The sequence below is a fragment of the Candoia aspera genome, chromosome 5 (assembly GCF_035149785.1).
Source record: "Candoia aspera isolate rCanAsp1 chromosome 5, rCanAsp1.hap2, whole genome shotgun sequence".
In the NCBI taxonomy this organism is placed as follows: Eukaryota; Metazoa; Chordata; class Lepidosauria; order Squamata; family Boidae; genus Candoia; species Candoia aspera.
Genome location: NC_086157.1, coordinates 114,739,765 through 114,759,801, shown reverse-complemented (window position 1 = coordinate 114,759,801; position 20,037 = coordinate 114,739,765). Strand labels below are relative to the sequence as shown.

At 45.7% G+C, this 20,037-nt stretch overlaps 1 protein-coding gene across 1 annotated transcript; it reads right to left on the bottom strand.

Annotated features, from left to right (window-relative positions):
* Positions 1-2,912: 2,912 nt before the first annotated feature.
* CHRDL2 (chordin like 2) lies at positions 2,913-15,976 on the bottom strand (the record flags this gene model as incomplete). The annotated part of the gene is made up of 10 exons (XM_063304755.1): positions 2,913-3,120; positions 4,571-4,663; positions 7,151-7,330; positions 8,785-8,973; positions 10,188-10,415; positions 13,412-13,420; positions 13,718-13,811; positions 14,595-14,740; positions 15,209-15,302; positions 15,839-15,976. Coding segments are annotated over 10 exons (1,251 nt in total), but the record flags the coding sequence as incomplete, so codon positions are not given.
* Between the last annotated feature and the right edge of the window lie 4,061 nt (positions 15,977-20,037).

Here is a 20,037-nt window from a genome sequence, read left to right as displayed (position 1 = left end):
CGCCATAATACATCTTCATTTCATTTTGGTTGGCGTTGAGATCTTGCTGGTTGGTCACCATCTTAAGTGCTAGAAAGGCAGGATAGAAATCGGTGGGGGAGAGGGAGAAGGGTAGAATGATCTCTCATGTTAGCTTTCTGACAGCCAAGATCACACTTGACCAGCATGGTACTGCACATCCTGCAGCTTTTACAACTGAGCTGGTCAACCAGCATCTCAAGGGTCAGATTTTGCCCTGCCTATCATTTGAGCCAGTCCTTGGCATCACTAGCCACTTGACTCAAGAGATGAAGCCAGGCACATGGAGAAGGAGGAGGGTAGCAAGAGTGGTGGAGGGGCAAGATGGTTCTGGATCAGCCATGGAGTTAGAAGAGCATTAAATTGGGGATGAAAAAGTGGGAAGAGAACTGGGGAGATTCAGGAATGTGGGTCCTCAAGAAAGTGCCCAAGATGGTGAATGGCCAATGAAAATGCGAAGGGGCCATAAGGTGTGGGCTACTGAATCTCAGCATGTGGACAACTGCTGGGTGATGGCCAAGGACAGATGCTTTATGTCTGGAATCAGCCTCCTGTTAAGAAACATACCTGCAAGGGACACAAGGTTTAAACTAATTTAGCTCTCAGTGTTCTACATTTCTCCCTGCAAGGATTTGTCCTTGATATGGGAAAGCACTCAAAAACATAATTTCCACCCCACCTCACCCCGCTCCTGTGCCCCATCTCTTTCTGATCTAGCAGTCTCAGGAAGGTAATACCTCATGCTGTTTTCTGAGCTGTGGCCAGAAGGGGGCAGTGGGATCACCCTTTCGGTCCTGCATGTGCTGGAACAGAGTCATCTGAAGATGGGATTCCCCATCTTTGCCAGCTGAGTCACGATTTTCCGTTACCCAAAGCGTTTTGCCATCGACACCAAGAACGTTCTTCCCTCCAGGCCAGTTCTAACACTAGAACAGTTTGAAAAAACCCACCTAATAAAATATTAGATTAAAAAGACCCAGGGTGCCACGCCTTCACAACTGGTAATGATGTTGGGGGATGCCAACTACATTAAAGAGGTAATTCAATCTTTCCCTCCAGCCCAGTACAACATAATAAGGCAGGGTGTTGTGTTTCCGTAGGGAGCACAATCTGCATTTGCACAACCTGCTTAACCTGGTTGCTGAGTTGACCCATTTTCTAGATTTGCACTACATTGAACTGTAAGCAAACCACATGGGTCGGCTTTGTGCAGCCAGGAAGGTCAACGTTTACCCAGACTGGCATTTTTTTGCGCAGGTGTAGAGTCCAGGTTTGCAACTGACGTAGTGGGGTGGATTGTTGGAGTGTAGCTAAACTGAGGCTGAGAAGGGTTGAGGGGATGCTGAGTTGTCTAGCCCAGTTCCCCAATAGCTTGCCCTTTTCAGCCATCGCTGGCTCTTCCGTCCAAAACTAACTGAAAATATTAATTCCAAGGAATTTCTATCATGGCCTTCATGGGACAGCCAACATACCAGTACTCTAATCCTTTGTGTACCTCTGAAGGACATTAAAATTATTAACTAAAATACAGAGGCAAGTTATTTGCACAATGATGTCACAAGATCCAACTTGTCCGTCCGTCCTTCCCTCCCTCCATCCCTATTTGTTTTACCATACGTGTATACCAATTAAATCCGAACAGATGTTGGGTGATATGTAGAAAAAAAAACCCATACAAACAGAAAATAACAATTCTATTTACAATTTAGCTCCTAACCAGGTCCAATCCAACCACAATCAAAATATCCCACCAAAAGAATGCAACATAAGAGATGGACAGAGCTGCGCTTGCATGATCGCAGACATCCTTTTGACTTATTTTACTCCCTCTGTGGATGCCCCAGATGCATCCAGATTTGTGGGTTTAGAACCTATAAAACAGCACGGTAGCCACGCTGAGCCAGGGGCTGGATTCTCTGTGCAAACTCTAACCCTGGATTAAGACAACTCAGTTACTGGGTTCACGGAACAAGCAGCGCTTAAACAAATAGGCTACGCTGGAACTGGGGCTGAGACCCAGGGGCCGGAACAAGGAACCGGTCCGAGGGACTCCACCCCCAACTGCCCCAAGGCTCCCACACACCCCACCCCGTGCCCCCTGGCTCCCAAAAGGGGGGATCCCCACATCGCTCCTTTATACCCCTTCATCCTAAAAGAGGAGGAAGCTGAGTGCCCAGGCACTTTGGCTCAATCTCTCGGCACCGTGGGGGACTCGAACACCCTGCTCCTTCATGAGACCTGGAAGCATTTACCAAATAAGGAGAGCTAACAGTTTATAAATTATTATCTCTTCCCCCCTCCTCAAATGGCTAGGACTCTGGGTCACAGTGAAAGAAGTAATTTATAGAAGGATGGCTAGGATCACCAGGCTGGCCAGGGGTCGTCCCCATTCTGTGCAACCCCAGCACCCCAATCCCCCTTCCGGCTCTCACCCGAGGGAGGGCAGCTCACCCAACCACGGGACACCCCCACCCTTCCACAAGGAAAGGTGTTCCAGCTCAAACCTCCTTGGATCAGTAGTCACCTTTTAGGGATGCTCAACCATAATAAAGGATGTTATTAGTTGGCCCGGCCAATTTGTAACAGCCTAGACTGGAGCCAGATTGTAGGCCAGGACAGAGATGCCTTTGAGGCGTTTGAAATCCTCCTCCTGCTGGTGTGGTCCTGCCCTGGGACACAACTACAGTGTTTTCACGGTCCGGAATACCCGGACAGGAGCAGAGCCATGATCCGCTGTGTGCCTTCCTGCTGTGTGTCTCGAGAAGCCCCCGTCCCATTTCTCTCTCGCTTTCTCCCCTGTAACAAAACCAAAGCAGGAGCTGCTGGGTCCCTCCTGCAGTGTTTGGACACCCCAGTTGCCTCCATCGCAGTAGCAGAGACGTGAAGCCGGGGCTGTTGTGTTGTCACTCTCTGATGGGTAGAGTTTCCAAAAAAGCTGGCTGTGGATTGCTTCCCGGTAGCTCAGGGCGGCTGTTTATTTAATAGCGCAGTTCTTCCCATAGGTCCCTTCTCATTCCCATCTTCACAAATTCCTGGTCTCTTTGCCGGGGGTCTGGGTTGTCTTCCCTTCGGCACCGTGGACCAGAAACATCTTCCAATAAGCTCAAAGAAGATGGTAGATGGAAAAGGAGTCATTATTCATTGTTATTACTACTCGTGAAACCTCGAAGCATTTACCAAATAAGGAGAACAAACTGTTTATATATTATTATCTCTTCCCCCTCCTCAAATGGCTAGGAGTCTGGGTCACTCAAGGAAGTAATTTATGGAAGAATGAGCTCTGTTTATCTGTGGGAACCAGCTTCTTCAGACTTTCTCTGTCTGAAAAATGTGAAAACCAAGGTTTTTCCTCCAACCACATCCCCATAGCAGATGGTTAAAACAATAGGAGAGAACATCTGTAGCTCAGGGTTCAACTGTGGAGTCTTTGGCGCCCTCTGTGCTCGGGTGTTGGCTTGCAGATGTTTCAATACCCAACTAGGGAACATCTTCAGTGCTAGAAGGGAAACCCCACTCCCTTCTAGCACTGATGATGTTCTCTAGTTGTGTATTGGAACATCTGCAAGCCAACACCCGAGCACAGAGGGCGCCAAGGACTCCAAGTTAAAACAGACTCAAGCAGAGAAAAGGAGGTTGACTCTTTGAAAGTAAAATCGAGCTTGACTTCAACTGAACTCCTGTGGTTTTTCTGGCAACAATACAGAAGTGGGTTGCCACTGCTTTTTTTCAAGATGTTTCTTCAACTTCCCAACCCAGAGCCCGGAGGTTTCCTTTTGGTCTCCCATCCAAGTACTGCCCAGGACCAACTCTGCTTAGCTCCTGAGAGACAAAGTTAGCCTGCTGTTGCTGCTGTTCACATCTCCATTAAGTTGTAATGACTCTTGGTGACTTCATGGAGGCTCTGTTTTTGCCTCTGGGAATTCCCGGTGTTCTCCCATCCAAGTGATAACCAAGTCTGTCCCTGCTTAGCTTTTTTCAAGAGCTACCACCAGACTAGGTTACATGAGATGGGATGCTTTGTGATTCATCATGGTGAGGGAATCCAGCATTTGTCTTAACATGTTGCATGAACCTGGTCACTGCATCAAGCCCTAATAGAGTTCATTGGGCAGGGACATATTTTGAGTTGCTGCTCCCCAAAATTTTTCAATGAAGCCTCTGTCCCTCCGTTCTGCTCCCTCATTCCACATTCTATGTTGCTGTTTTGTGTAGAAACTAAAGATGAACGTGCAACACACATTAAAAAGGGGTGGGGCTTCGATCATGTGGTCACAGCCGCTGTCTTGCCTTTTTGCACCTCTCCACTGTGATCAAAATAAAGTGTTTTGTGCTGGTCATTCCTGAATATTAAGATATTTAAAGGGTTCCACTTGATTACACGCCCTTTGCAATGCCAACTCAAATTCCTGCTGCGAACAGGTACCAAAAATGAACCATGTAAACATTAGTAAGTTTCCCTCTTTCTTTTCATGCAACTGAAAATAGAGGCAAACTTGGAAATCAGGGAATCTAATTCTGTTGGTTTTTAAAAGTCCCACTGGGGTTATTCTACCTTCATTTGCTCTGGAAACCAGCCGAAAATTCTGCACTTCTTGCCTCAGTTCTTGTTTCTTGACCTCCTTGATCTGAATCAATTGAAATATTCCTAAAAGAGAGACACTGGTCACCATGGATACTTCCGAGAACCTCTAGGGATTAAAACAATACAGCATTCATATGTTGAGTCCCTGCTGTCCCGTCATTCTACTCAAAATTTTAATTACGCTTATAATTTTCGATGGGATGTTAGCACTGCAGAGAATCAGTCATTTTATGGATTTTGTTGACAGTCTTGCAGACGTGGGCTGTGTGGCGAGTTAGATGCCTAAGGACTTGGCAAGGGAGAAGAAATGGGCAATAAAGCCATTATAGTTGGATTCAAACAACAACCCATTCAGTTAAAGATCCAGTGGCAACATTGCTTAACCTGTTTAAGCCTCGGTTAGATGGTTTTGCAGATACGCTTCCATATCTGGGTTGCACAAAAAGAAAAATTCAGACAACCACTAGATGGCAGGAACAAGACACAAAGATTGTTCTATCCGGCCACCTAGTGGTCATGCAGGATATTGCAGTCCATTCAGTAGGCTTCACGCATGCAAATCCATTCTGATTAGGATTAGTTTAGGATTCAGAGCATTGCGTGAACCCAGAAAATGGAGTAGCTGAGTAGCTTAAGCATTCATGTGAACACACCCAATTACTTTATAGGCTCTCACACTAATTCTTCTAGCCAGGACCCCCTGAAGGGCAATTCCATTATTATTATCATTATCAAGCCAAGAAGTTTCGCTGCTTTGTTGTTCTTTTATCCAATCATTATTACTGGGTGTAAGAAAAACCCACAATAAATGACACTATTTTTAATAAGACAGACAAGACCTACATCACTGAATTTTTCTCTCCCACTATTCCCAAACTTGGAAACTAAGGGCCACACTCCTGCAGGCTCAATCCATTAAGGGCCACTAGTGGTGGGTGGAGCCAAAGGAAGAAGTGGGTGGGGCCAGAATCAAAAGTGGGTGGGGACTTCAAGTCTGCTCTACTGAGCCACCTTGTTTCCTATGGGTAGAAAAACTATGCATTCAAGTGAAGTTTTGCCCTGCTGACTCATGGACACATCCATGTAGATTTTCTGACAGCAGTAGGGAAGTGGATTGCCACTGCCTTTTTCATTCCAGCTTCCCAGTTCTGATATTTCCTTGTGGCCTCCAATCCAAGTATTAACCGGATCTGACCCTGCTTAGCTTTTCAAGATCAGCAAGGTGAGCCAGGTGCTGCTACCTAGTGGCGATGGATGAAAAGACAGTACAAATCGGAATATAAATCAGATTTATAGGCTGCCCAGAGTGGTGGAGCCAGGTGGCCTACAAATCTAATAAAATAGTATCATTATTAAAAACAGAATTGTTAAGAGGGCTTTTGACATGCAAATGCCATCCAGTTATTTAATTTCCTGTTGTCTGGGCTTCTTGTTGGAACCTACATTCTGGATAGTGTCTTCTAATTTTAATTTCTGACCATTTACTTTCAATAGCCACACACATGTGTTATTGCAAAATACTGACTGTCACCCACTAAAAAATCGACTGATTAAAGCAGGCTAAAATTGAATAAATAAACAGCAATTTTTCCATGCATATATTTTTTTCTGCTATTTGAACACTAGTCTCTCTCAAGCAGCAGATTACGTAGAAAGGACCAAACTGAGAAAGGCTAGAATTTGCTTTTTGCAACAGGATTTGAAATTGGGTGTTGAAGGGAATAATAACTGATGAATTTTTGCAGGCTGAAATTACTGGGCAGGGGATAATCTTGTTATTATCTTCCTTTTCATCCCTTCTAGCTCATTTTTTTAGACATGCGGATAACCAAAGGGAATCTCTTTGCATCTTGGCTATTTTCTAGGATAACAGGCTTCACCCCCTTCCTTCTCCTCTGCCCCCATATCAGGTGGCAAATTTAGGGAGCCACATTCCAAAAATTAGCTAAAAAGGCCAGATGTGCCCCTCTGCAGAGCTGCCTCCCTTGCCCTGCCAAATCTGTGACTGCTGGCTGTGAAAAAGGTCTCTGCCCCCAACCAAGGTCTTTCTCTGACTTCCAACAAGTAACTTCTCTGCCTTGCATTGCACACTCAGAGGTGCTCATATTTTTTATTACTATTCCATATGCAGGGAACGCTTGACTTCAGCTACCCCGGGACAGGATGAGCATCTCTGTCTCTCAGATCTTCCACTGACCTGGTTAAAGCTGTTGTGTGACCACATTCAGCTGAAAACCAGGTTATAAACCTTTAAAACATAAAACATACAAAAAAAAGAATAATTCTGGGGCTGAAACTTAGCTCGAAAGAAACTCCAGAAGCATCATTTTGATGACTATTATTATCCTCATCACCATCAACACCACTATCATAAGGACAGGAGAAGAACTGGATCAGACCCTTGGTGCATCTAGGCCAGCCTCCTGAGTCATCCAGTGGCCAACCATGATGCATTGGGGGAACTTACAAGGCCAGTCCTGGTGCCCAGGATCTGAGAAATCTGTTCCTGCAAGTCAGTCAATCCCTTGCATTTTCACAAGGGGAACTCACCTCTTGTGAACTTCCAGGTGTAGATTTCCACATCCTGCAAGGACCCCCTCTCGATCACCATCTTCCTTAAATTCTCTTTGGCATTCTCAGAGCCAGACAAAGTTGGCAGTGGAGCAAAGACATAGACAGATGATCGGTACTGGGCAGCATCAAGTTCCCTGGTGGGCATCACTTTGTCCTCTAAAAAATGTAACTCATGTGGTGTAACCATATATCAGGGCAGTAAGTCAATCTACAGTAATTGAATGTTAACAAGTCTGAATGAATCTGAATTTATGTTTTGGGCTTGGTCTCCACCTATTTTTTGATGAGCCCCCCAGTTTTTGGAGACATTGTAGGAGAAGAGTGAGGTTAGGGTTAATATGGGGCAACTCAAAATCAGAAAGAGTCTAGTAGCACCTTTTCAGATTACTAAATTTTATTAGAAGGCATAAGCTTTCATGTACAAAAGATTCTGCCTTTTAATAGCACTTGTTAGTTTTAATAAAAATTGGAGGATAGTCTTCAACCTGAAGTTTATGGCTTCAGCAGTCAAAATGTCCCAGATCTGATTCACAGCATTTGCTTGTAAATTAGATTAAGAGGCTGTCACCATGATGTAGTACAATATTTCCAGATGGTGCCTCTTGATGCTTCCTTTGTACCCACAAAACTCCCTGTTCCTCCTGACTTTAGGGGAGGAAGGGGCAGCCTGAGGCCCCCAAGACTCACAAAACTGTGCTCCCCAAATTCAGTGGCAAAATGGTTGCTATTTAGCAATGCATTTTAATACCAAAAGGTTAATCTGAAGTTCAAAATGGCGATGCTAAACACATGTGGAACAAAGTCATTAAGTTTCCAGCTTTACCCAACCCAAAATTAAAAAAAAAAACTGTGATGCTACAGCATCACCAAAAAGACCCCTGCAGCCTGCAATTTTCAGTTCCCAGCTCAAAAGGTATTGCCCATTCCTACTTAAGAGGCTTTTTAAAGGTGATTTTGAGGAAACAGCAATAGAACACCAGGATGCTTCAGCCTCTGTTATCCCACTTAGCTCCAGAAGCAGTCTTAGAGATTAAAAGTGGGCCCAGCAGCTCAAGAAAAAGAAAAAAAAAGGCAATGATAAACTTGAGTGGTACAGAGTATCACTCTGTACCACTCCAATTTTTCACTGAATTTTTTAGAGAAGCCAATCTGGGGAACCTCACCAGTTTACCTTCTAAAAAAGAAGTGTTTTGTGATTGGCCATGCCTACTGTGAAAGCCATTTTTTCAGAGTGCTCACAAAATCCAAACAATAAGCAACAGTCTCAAAAGGTTGCCTATCAGTGAAACTCTAGGAGGTCCCTAGAGGGAACCGAGGCAATCATTTTAGTTGGGGGTGGGGGGTACCATTTTTGAAACACAAGTAAGTGTGTTAAACCCAGCAGAAGCTCTTGATGCTCCTAGTTTAGAAATACAAGTGAAACATTTTGCTGGGAGGCTCCACAATTTCCTGCTGATTTTCAGCAATATCATCCAAGGGGATATTAGGGGGTCTAAAAATGGGGCTGGGGCCAAGAGTCCATTCACGTTATAAAGGCTGGGTCCACCCTCACTCCGGTGCACCTCAGCAAAGACTGAAAGAAGGACATGCAATCAATGTTTTCTTTTTACCTGGGCACGCTTTGCAGCATTTTCCTTCTACAGCTTCAGGTTTTCCACAAGTATATTCTTTAGGACAGGTAACCCTCTGGCAGTCCTGAATGCCATCTCTGCAGGTACAGAGAATGCAAGGCAGAGCAAAATGGATATGTGGATGCCAAACCTCCCCGTGTGAATAGGTCTTCCCTTTGTACATGCAGGCTGGGGAGAGAAGCAAGAAAGGGGGGGAGGGAGGGAGGGAGGGAGGGAGGGAAGGAAGGAGAAAGAGGAGAGGGAGGGAGGGAGGAGATAGATACTTGTTTAAAATCATGACAATAAAATATGGTTTGAGATGAACGAAAATGCAACCAGTTAAGCAAGGGCTTCCGTAAAGGGAGGGGGTATGTCCTAACAGTCAGGATCCACGCTGAGACGAGGAGTAGGTCTCTAGTGTTTATTACTGCTACATAAAACAGAAAATCCTAACAAACTGAAGAAGCGTGGGAAAATCCAGACAGATAAACCCCAAAAGTTAAGGCGGGTCTGATCTGTCTCTCTTTGAATGGCTGCTCAACTCCTCAGTACTACGCATGCGTTTTCCCCCCTGGATAGAGGCCCCCTCCTGCTCGCCATCAGTACTCATGACAGGGTGTCAAAAATGCAAGATGGCAGCTGTGACCACGCAACTGAAGTGCGAAAGATTTGATTGTGTAGCCCCAGCTGCCATCTTGATTTTTTGGACCCTCCCTGCAGAAGCCAAACGGGGAATATCTTTTGCAGCCTGCTCTAAACAAGGGTATAGCCAGACCAGAACCTGACTTCCCAAATGACTCCATATCACCTCAGTTTATATTTAATCAGAAAACCCATCCCTTTTAGTTGTTCTGTGCATCACGGCATTTTGCAAATCCTGAAAACACGATCAGTTCAGAAAACATGCTAAATCATGTTTTGCAAATGCAGTCACTTGGTAGAAATTGTCTGCAAGAACCCTTGATCAGGTCATCCAGGATCTTTTTCCTCCTTGGAACCCACGGACAGAGGTTCTGACCAGGCTGTGAAGCTCCCAAAAGGCGCTCCACAAATATTATAGGGAGTCAAAGATGCTGGTAATTTAAGTTGCAGTAACCACACATGTGTTTGGCTTTACTTTCAAAATCAAGTCACCATTTCCGGCTCCTTCCTGCTTGATTCTTTAATCAATGCAACGCACTGGAAACAGTGATCTAGTTTTGCCTTTTTCCAAAATCTGGGGAATGTCCTCACTCTTGTGCCAAATTGCCAGATTTTTCAGAGACTGAGCTCCCCTTTACAAGTTATGAACCCCTAATATCACCCCTGAGTAATTTACTTTGCACACACCCCCAACCTGGCAAGTGGGTTTGTTCTTTCCTCCCCAGAAAAAATGCTGCAGGGTCCGTCAGCCCCGATAATACCTTTCTTGTTCTTCTCTTTGAGAATGATTTTGACGGTTGTGCCGTGTCTCCCTTTTGACTTGATGGTTTGGGGAATCAACTCCAGGGAAGCACTTCGGGGGGGCTCCGCCATCCTCAGGGATCCTTTGCCCCTCGATGCCTCTGTCCACTGGTACGGCTGATGCTCCTGGAGGGCCAGGAAGCAGCAAAGACAGAATCTAGATTTCCACATCGTGTAAAAGGGCTTCCCTGAACACCCTGTAATCAACTCTGAATGGCTGAAAGTTTTGTGGACCCTAAAAGTTTAACAAATTCACCCCCAGACAGTGATGAAAGATGTTGACCTATGCAACCTCACAGCTCCCACAGAGAGGCATGTATACAGCCGCCCTTGAACCGTGAATTTGCAGACAGACCTACCCATGTCATTTTCTTGGCAACGATATGGAAATAGTTTCCTGCTGCTCTCTTCTAGGATGTTTCTTCAATTTTCCAGTCTAGCCTGTTTGGGATCTCCTGCTGGCCTCCCGTCCAGGCACTAACCAGGTCCAATTCTGATTAGCTATTTTATGATCAGCAGAGCCAGATAGGTGCCAACAATGGCTACAATGTGTTTTTCCCAGTGAATGGTTTGGGCTTAAGTGATATTTTCTTGGGCTGTTTATTTAAATAATAATAAAATTATAACATTTAAAAAAAAATAGATTTAAAGGATCCACTCCGGGGAGAGGTGACATAATGGCTGCATTCCCACGGTACTTTCCCAATTTTATTTTTATTTCTTTATTAAAAACTTTAAACCGCCTTATCGCTCAAGTTCTCCGGGCAGTTCATAGTGAAACACACTAAGACATAAACACAATTTGACACTATGTGAAAAACACAATTTGACACTTATGTGTATGTGTATAATACATTTAATTGGAACAGTAAGAGGTATAACATGGTGTGGGAATACCAAAAGTAAGTGAATTAACCTGGTCAACTGACTCCTAAAGTTAGTACCATTCATGCCTAGGATTGCAGTAATTGCACCCAGTCAGTCAAGTCATGGGAAAACCTAAGTGCAGTTGATTAATCTGTTTTGCCTATCTAGTCCTCCAAGAAAGAAAGCCAGTAAGAAAGAGTGGCTGAAAAATCAGGCTTCTCCTTAAAAACTACTCACTGTCAAGACCTGGCAGTACAGGTAGTCCTTGGTTAATGACCACTTGTTCAGCGACCATTCAAAGTTACGACAACACTGAACAAGCAGTGGTTATGACCATACCTCAAAGTTCTGGCCGTCCCAGCACCCCCACAGTCATGTGATCGTGATCTGGGCAACTGGCAACTGGCTTGCACTTACGACGGTTGCAGTGTCCCACAGTCACATGATCCCAATTTGCGACCTTCCCTGCTGGCTTCCCACAAGCAAGGTCAATGGGGAAGCTGACAGAGAAGGTCACAAGCTGCTTGGGTAAGTCTCCCCCACCTGCGCACCCTCCCTGAGCCTCCCTGTGCTTGCGCTGCGCCCCCCCTGCCACCTAGGCACCCCCTTGCTCCCTCTGCCACCCAGCAGCCATTTGCCTGCCTGCCAGCCTTCTTGCAAGCCACCTGGGACTTGCAACTTCCTGCCAGCTTCCCTACTGACTTGGATTGTTGGAAGCCGGCAGGATATTGCAAGGAGGCACTTGCTTAATGACCCATGATCCTCGCTTAACGACGGCAATGGGATGCAGTCACTTGATATCATGCTTTACAACCACGTCACTTATTGACAGAAACTCCAGTCCTAATTGCCATCATAACTCAAAGATTGCTGCCAACCACTGATTGGGGTTGGAGATAGGGAGGGTCTCTTCCTGCTTATGTGAAGCTGACCACGTCTTTTTGTGCCTGAGAGACCCCACAGTGGGTATTCCCTGTCTGGGTGTCCTTCTTGTGATGCTGGGTGGCACCAGAAGAGCACGTTACGCCTTGGTGACTCCATTGAATTTAACAGAGCAGCTCCAGCTGTTGTCGAGGAAGATTCTCCGTCCTCCAGGGGGAATTGTCTGTAGGTTGAGGCGTGGCCACTGGATTTCTTCCTCTTTGTCTGCAACGTTTCGCTGCTGGTCCAAGCAGCTTCTTCAGCCTGGGCAACGGTTGGTGAGGGGACCCCACATATGTCCTCCAGGTGGCTGCACTGTCATTACCAACCGTTGCCCAGACTGAAGAAGCTGCTTGGACCAGCAGCGAAACGTGTCAGCCAAAAAGGAAGAAATCCAGTGGCCATGACTCAACCTACAGACATTCACAGAAAGCTGAATTGACCCTGAGTGGCGACAGGGGGAAGAATCAGGCCGGGACAGGGACCCTCTAAACCAACCGCCCAGAGTCCCCCGATGGGAGGAGATGGGTGGGGATAAATTGGATGGATGGATGGATGGATAGATAGTTGATATTCACTGATTGTATCTCTGAGATAGTCTAGCTAGCATGCCGACCTATTAAGAAGGGCTAAATAAGAAGAAGGTCATCAGGATGGGTTTATCAAAACCATTCCAACATCCTGCCATGATCTACACTGTGTCTGCCTCTGTCCTCGTCTTTGTAATGTAGCAGCCCAGGGGTATATCAGCCGATTTTGCTCAAGGCTGCCCCGAAGGCTTTGCTAGGAGCCCGCTGTACTGTTTGCATGCCTAAAAAAATTACAGGTAGTCCTCAACTTACGACCACTTGTTTAGTGACTGTTTGAAGTTACAACGGCACTGAAAAGTGACTGATGACCAGTCCTTGCACTTAACGACCATCACAGCGTCCCCACAGTAACGTGATCAAAATTGGGGGCTTGGCAACCAACGTGTATTTATGACAGTTGCAACATCCTGGGGTCACATGGTCACCATTTGCGACCTTCCCAGCCCGCTTCCAACAAGCAAATCAGTGGGGGAAGCTGGATTTGCTTAAGCGAAGTTCTTATCCCAATTGTGGTCGTAAGTCGAGGACTATCTGTATGCGGTCTCTTCCAAGGGATTTGGTTGCTTTGGGGAAGTCAGGTTTCAGCCACTTTCAAGATCATCCACGAATAGCAGAGGATGAAAAACAGGCGTTTTCACGGATTAAATATTTATTTGTTTTATTTATATCTCAAATTTCTATCGCTGCCCATCTCTCCCGAAAAGGGGACTCTGGGCGGTTAAATATATGTGTACAATGGCCTTTAAAGAGGAAAACTTCACTTACACCACCTCTCCTTAAGGGGGGCACTTCTGTCAACTTCTCACTCGAACTTTCTGCAAAAGAAAAAGAGGATATAGATTTAGGTGGGAACCTATCACCACCAACACAGCTGATACTGTTTCTTCAAACCTGGCAGCTTTGAAGATGTGTGGACTTCAACTTCCAGAGTCCATTTTTCTGTCTATTTTCCATTAAATGCATATCACATTCTCAAACCATTCCCCCCCACCCAGAAAAAAGGGAAACAAACTTCACATCACTTCCAGTGATCTGGCTCCTTCCCTGTTCACATCCTCAGGGATTAAAAAAACAAGCCCAGCTTCCAGAAGGAAAAACCGGGCCTTTATTACCTCTGCAGACTTGGCAGCAAGATCCAGGTACCATCTCAGGAGAGGCGCACAACAGCTCCAGACAGGTGACCAAACCGCAATAAATCTGGCCATCCTACAGAATGCAACGGCCGAGACCGGGATCAGAAGCAGAAGCTGATTCAGTGGCCCCGGTGGCTGGTGGATAGGCTGACCGCACGTCCCGTTTTGAACAGGACAGTCCCGTTTTTTAACATTTCCCGACCATCCCGTTGTTTTAATATAAATGCCAATTTTGTCCCATTTTTTAAAACCATTGGAGCCATTATTGGGAAAAGTGGGAAAAATTGGAATTGAAATTGAGAAGGAGGCTGACTTGGCAGTAGTTCTCAATCTGGTGGGAAACCTACAGCGGGAACCGCAGGAACCGCTGATCGGCGGTGAGCAAGAGGGAGAGTGGCTGCCGCCAATCAGTGCAGTGGGAGCCGGTCGGAAAAGCAGCCCAGCGAAAAAGAAGCCGGTTGGCTCTCAGGCCAAAACGGCAGGAAGAAAATAGAATAAAATAAAAGGGCACGCCAGAGAGGAACAGGTTGTTGGGGACAACCGTTCACCAGCCACCTCCATTCCTGTCCTCCCGTCCCAGCCCGCCGCCGCCCTCAGCCCTCCTGCAACCGCTCTGCCCAACGCCACCCCTGCACCAGCTCTCCAGACCCAACCATTGCCATACCTCCCCCTCCTGCACCTTCCCAGCTTACTGTCGATAACATTCTTAATTGCCTTTTTCGTGAATACGGAATATTACATAAGTTTAGCCCTGTCCCGTTTTGCCATCCCAATGTCCCATTTTTGTCCCAAGGAAATACGGTCAGCCTACTGGTGGAGGGCGGTTTCTGACGGGATTGTGGCCGCGGAGACTTACCAAACAGCTGCACTGGATACACTGGCCCGGCTGCCGGGAAGGGAAGACTTCACCCACAGTGAAAATGCTCCCATCCTCGTACAGCGTCCCGTTGTACTCGCAAGCGGAACCAAGAGGCGTCTGCATTTCGGAGGGCGCGTGCAGGTCTGCGGACGAGAAAGAGTGACCCAATGGAAAAGGAACAGCTTTTCTCTTCGGCTGTCTTGTCTTCTACACCTGGACAGCGCTGAGTTCGAAACATCTCATCAAGGTCTGCCCCGAGGGAACTGGAGTGACTTCACCCGACCAATGCTCGGCACAGTCTGCACAGCATCCCTGCAAGGGTCCTGCCGACCCCTCCTTACCCAGAAGGGAGCAAGTCCCCCAAAACAAGGTCCCTGGGCGGCTGTCTGCAGACACGATAAGGGGAAATAGGTACGACGCACCTAAAAAGTGGGCAGGGCTCTGAGTGCCCCACTGTGGCTGGCCCCCTTGACTTTTCTCACTACGCCCTCGGGAGGCCCCTGCCTCTGGGCCCCTTCTCCGAGGCTGCTGCTGCCCCAGTGCAGAGGTTTCAAATGCAGGAGGGGTGATACGCAGGCGTCAAAATGGGGCGCTGAAAAGACACCCCTTACCTAGGCATTTTGGGCAGCACTGGTGAGGTTCGTTTATGAGATCTGGACAGTGAAGAACTGAACACTCGATCTGATAGCAGTTTACCCTCGTATCCTGGACAGCAAACGGAACAAATATTGGTCAGTAACTGCAAATTCTTTGCCGCTGTTTTTCATCCTCCGTCCTACCCCGTTCCCCATGCGCCCTCCGGACATGTACAGAGATACTTCGCCATCACGACGTTCTTCTTCGGAGTAAGCAACATTATATATGTTCACAATGCTTTATTTCCATCATATACTGTTCTTACTTCATACACAACCAACCTGCAGCCATTCCATATTCATTCAAAAGATTCCATAATTTGTATATTTGCTTTATCACTTGCTTTCTCTAAGGCAGTGTTTCTCAACCTTGGCAGTTTCAAAGATGTGGGGAATCCTGGGAGTTGAAGTCCACCCACGCTGGCTGGGGAATCCTGGGAGTTGAAGCCCATGCGTCTTAAAGTTGCCAAGGCTGAGAAACACTGCTCTAATGCAACAATAAATGTACACTTTATTAGACAGACTGTAAATCTTCTTACATCCATTCGTTGTCTCTTATGGAGATCAACAGCTTTCAAGGAGCAGTTAAGAATGTTATGCAAATACCTCCAGACAGGTGCATTTAAGGCAGTACATCACCCCCTGGGGCTCCAGGTAAGGATGCCAGCTTTCCCCTGCTTTGTACTTCTTGCCATGAAATGCACAGGAAACTTCAGAACCTGGTAATAAAGCAAGAGAGAGAGAGAGAGAGAGAGATGCTTTGCTGTTTTATATATTAAAAAATTAAGTAGCCAAAAAAACATCCAATGCAATATGATGATTAAAATTACCCTCAAAATAAATCACTGTCATACATTAAAACCAGTGTTTCTCAACCTTGTCAACTTGAAGCCGTGGGACTTCAACTCCCAGAATTCCCCAGGCAGCATTGCTGGCTGGGGAATTCTGGGAGTTGAAGTCCCACGGCTTCAAGTTGACAAGGTTGAGAAACACCGCATTAAAACTATAGAAGGCATCAGAGCCTTCTCCAGAGAGCTGGGTCTTCACATGATGTCCCTGAAGTAGGGTCATTTGAGCCTGCCATCCATGCCTTGAGTGAGAACTCAGAATTGATTTGTTCTATGATCCACGAATATATTTTCTCAGCTAACCACAGTATTCTCAGGCATCTTCTCCGACCTTCCTTTCCTGCTTCTTCAGAATCCATCTGTAGCTTCCATAGAGGCTCACAGGGAATCCCATGGCTTGCAGGATTCTGATCTTTGTAGAGACCCATCATGGCATCTGAATGTCTTCTCCAGGGCCTTCGTGGCTGCTCTACCAAGTGCTGGTCTGCGGCATATTTCCTGACTGCTGGTTCCTTCACTGTTGATGGTTGGGCCTAAAAGGCAGAAGCTCTCCGCCACTTGCATATCTTCCCTTTTAATTTTTAAGCCTCTTATTTAAGCCTGTCTTAACTGCGAAGCTAAATCACATGGACTATCATTGATGTTGGTTTGGAAGTATCAAGTGATCCAAAGTTCTAAATATGGTCAGATTGAGGTTGAGGGAGAAATTTCTTTGGCTTTTTTCTGAATACAGACAACTTAATTCCAACTTCCTGAATAAACCTGTCAGTCAACCTGGAATGATTCGGAGTTTGCCCTTCTCCAAATGTGATAACTTTCTCTCACGCTGGGTCCTCAGAGTTGGAGATGATGGGAGTTGTAGTCCAACTCCTTTGGAGGGGACCAGTAGAGAGGTGCTGTCTGCAAATCAACATGCACATGTTTGGAGGGTTTGAGGCCATTAGCAACCTAAATACAGTTTATTTTTATGCAGCATTAAAGACTGATGCACAACTGAAACAGTCTGAATTGCTGGATTTGGGGCATAGAGATTCCATCCTTACAAACAGCAGCTCAGTCGTCTCTAAGATCTACCCAATCCACCCACCATCCAAATCTAATAGTTTGATTTAATCTAGAACCCTTGTCTCTGTTATAATTTCAGAATGGAGAAAACCAAGTTCTAAAACTGGGCCAAGTCTCTGCTGATCACTCTGGTTTACATTGTAGAACAATGTTTGTAAGAAGGTAATTTTTGCATCTCATCTTGTCTAGGCTTAAAAATAACTAGGGTGTCATGAGTACTGATGGTGAGCAGGAAGGGGCCCCTATCCAGGGGGGAAAACGCATGCGTAATACTGAGGAGTTGAGCAGCCATTCAAAGAGACACAGATCAGACCCACCTTGACTTTTGGGGTTTATCTGTCTGGGTTTTTCCGTTTCTTCAGTTTGTTAGGATTTTCTGTCTAATGTAGCAGTAATAAAACACTTTCCTTGTCTCGGTGTGGTTCCTGCTTGTTAGGACATAGGGTTAGTTCTGGTTTGTCTTTGGACGGGAGACCACCAGGAAATACCTAGTCTGAAAAAGACTGATGGCCCATTTGGTGTAATGGTGAAGGTGGTGGACTAGAAACCAGGAGACGGAGAGTTCTAGTCCTGCCTTAGGCACAAAGGTCGGCTGGGTGATGTAGGGCCAGTCCCTCTCTCTCAGCCCAACCCACCTCACAGGGTTGTTGTTCTGGGGAAAATAGAAGGCAGGAGTATTAGGTGTCCTACTCTGATTGGACAAAGTAAAGGTGAAATATAAATTGCAAAGAAGAAGGAAAAGAATTATTATTATTATTATTATTATTATTATTATTATTATTATTATTATTATTATTTATTGAAGCAGGCAATAGCCAACCACTGTTGTATTGTTGCTGAAAAAACTACACAGGCAGTCCACGAAATCATCATGATTCAGATCCTCTTAAAAAAATAAAATAAAATATCAGAAGAGGATTTAATATTGGCAGTCATGAACCCAGCTGAACCTGTATTCTGCTGCACAGCTGTATGAGAGACCCCTGCTGGCTAGAAAAGGAACTGCCGCCTTGGCGAGCTTCCCTGATTCACACAAGATGCTTTTCCAAAATTAAATTAAGGATGCTTTGCTTGTGCTGAGGAACCCTATTTGCTCTTGCCAGCTCGGCGGATTTTGGATGTACTACACAAACCTTTGCAATGTTCTGGCGGCAAAGTCAATACAGGAGACAGAAAATTAGAAGATGGAAGCCTAGGGAATCAGGCGGAAACGTCTGTACTTGAGAAACAATTCAAAATATTTGCATTGTTCATCAACTCGTGTGATCTCGGAAATCTGATTTCTATCTCCCACCTCTGGTCTGTTTTAAATTCCTAACTTTATTATAGATGTTCTAAATGGCTAAGACATCTCTGCGTTTCTCACAACTAGGGTGGAAATTCAGCTTTCAAATAGACAATGAGGACCGTAAAGCACTCCATAAATTAAGTATTCTGCAAAATCGTTAACATATTTATGCCCTCGTTCTTAAATCTATATCTTGGCCTTCACAGATAAGAACTGTGTTGCAGCCCTTAAAAACCCAAGGAGACATTCATGGGCAGAGTTTTAACAAGACCATGCTTTCGCACAAATAAGACTTATCCGGATGATAAAAGAATGTTATCCTTCACCGTTAAACAACCGGCTTGCTCAGTACCAAACTGAGTACACGTTTCACTCCTAAGCCCTTTTTGGCTATTTAATTCTATTTAATTCATTGAAAAAATAAAAATCTTGAAGTGAAATTTAATCCTCAAACTATTTCTGGGCTCGTTTTGGTAAACTAGCACAGAGGTTAACTACTGGAAGCCTAAAATAAGAAACTGATATGCTGCCATTTGCCCTTCCATCTTGGAAAGCATAAATAAAATACTATGCGATTAGCACAATCAGCCTTCACAATTAAAAAACGCAGTGTATAGTTGTGAACTTCAGCAAAGGATCGTTACCTTGTCGTGGTGCTGGAGCTCGAGCACCTCAATGATGCCATGAGCTAAACCGTGAAGGGCCACCCAAGACGGGAAGTTCATGACAGAGCGGTCAGACTAAATGCGATCCCTGGGGAAGGTGATGGCAACCCACCCCAGTATTCTTGCCGTGAAAACTCAATGGATCGGTACAACCAGAGATATGTCGGTATACCATCGGAAGATGAGACCCCCAGGTCGGAAGATGGTCAAAATGCTACTGGGGAGGAACAGAGGATGAGCTCAACTAGCCCCAGACGTGATGACGCAGCTAGCTCAAAGCCGAAAGGACGGCTAGCGGCCGACGGTGCTGGTGGTGAACGGCGAATCCGATGTTCTAAGGATCAACACACCATTGGAACCTGGAATGTAAGATCTATGAGCCAGGGCAAATTGGATGTGGTTATCGGTGAGATGTCAAGATTAAAGATAGTCATTCTGGGCGTCAGTGAACTGAAATGGACTGGAATGGGCCACTTCACATCAAATGACCACCAGATCTACTACTGTGGACAAGAGGACCACAGAAGAAATGGAGTAGCCTTCATAATTAATAGTCAAGTGGCTAAAGCAGTGCTTGGATACAACCCAAAAAACGACAGAATGATCTCAATTCGAATTCAGGGCAAGCCATTGTCATGTTCACCGTTCCGGTGTTTGTCTCCATCGTAACGGTTCGCTTGCCAAGGTGCTGATACGTGTCCGGGCTGGGAGGGTGCTGCTGAGAGCCTTGTACAGGAGACATGCTGGACTGTGCCGGGTGGAATGTATTTAGGCTATCTCTGAAATGTCAAGGTCTCTTTGCCCGTTGATCAGCAGAGCTCGTTAGGAGCACCTGGGAATGTGGGGCGAACTGTATGTGAGGGAGGGGCTGGGGTGTTGGTTGCAAAGACGCTATTTAGTTTGAGTTTAGGCGCGCTTTTCTCATTCTCAGCTTTTTAC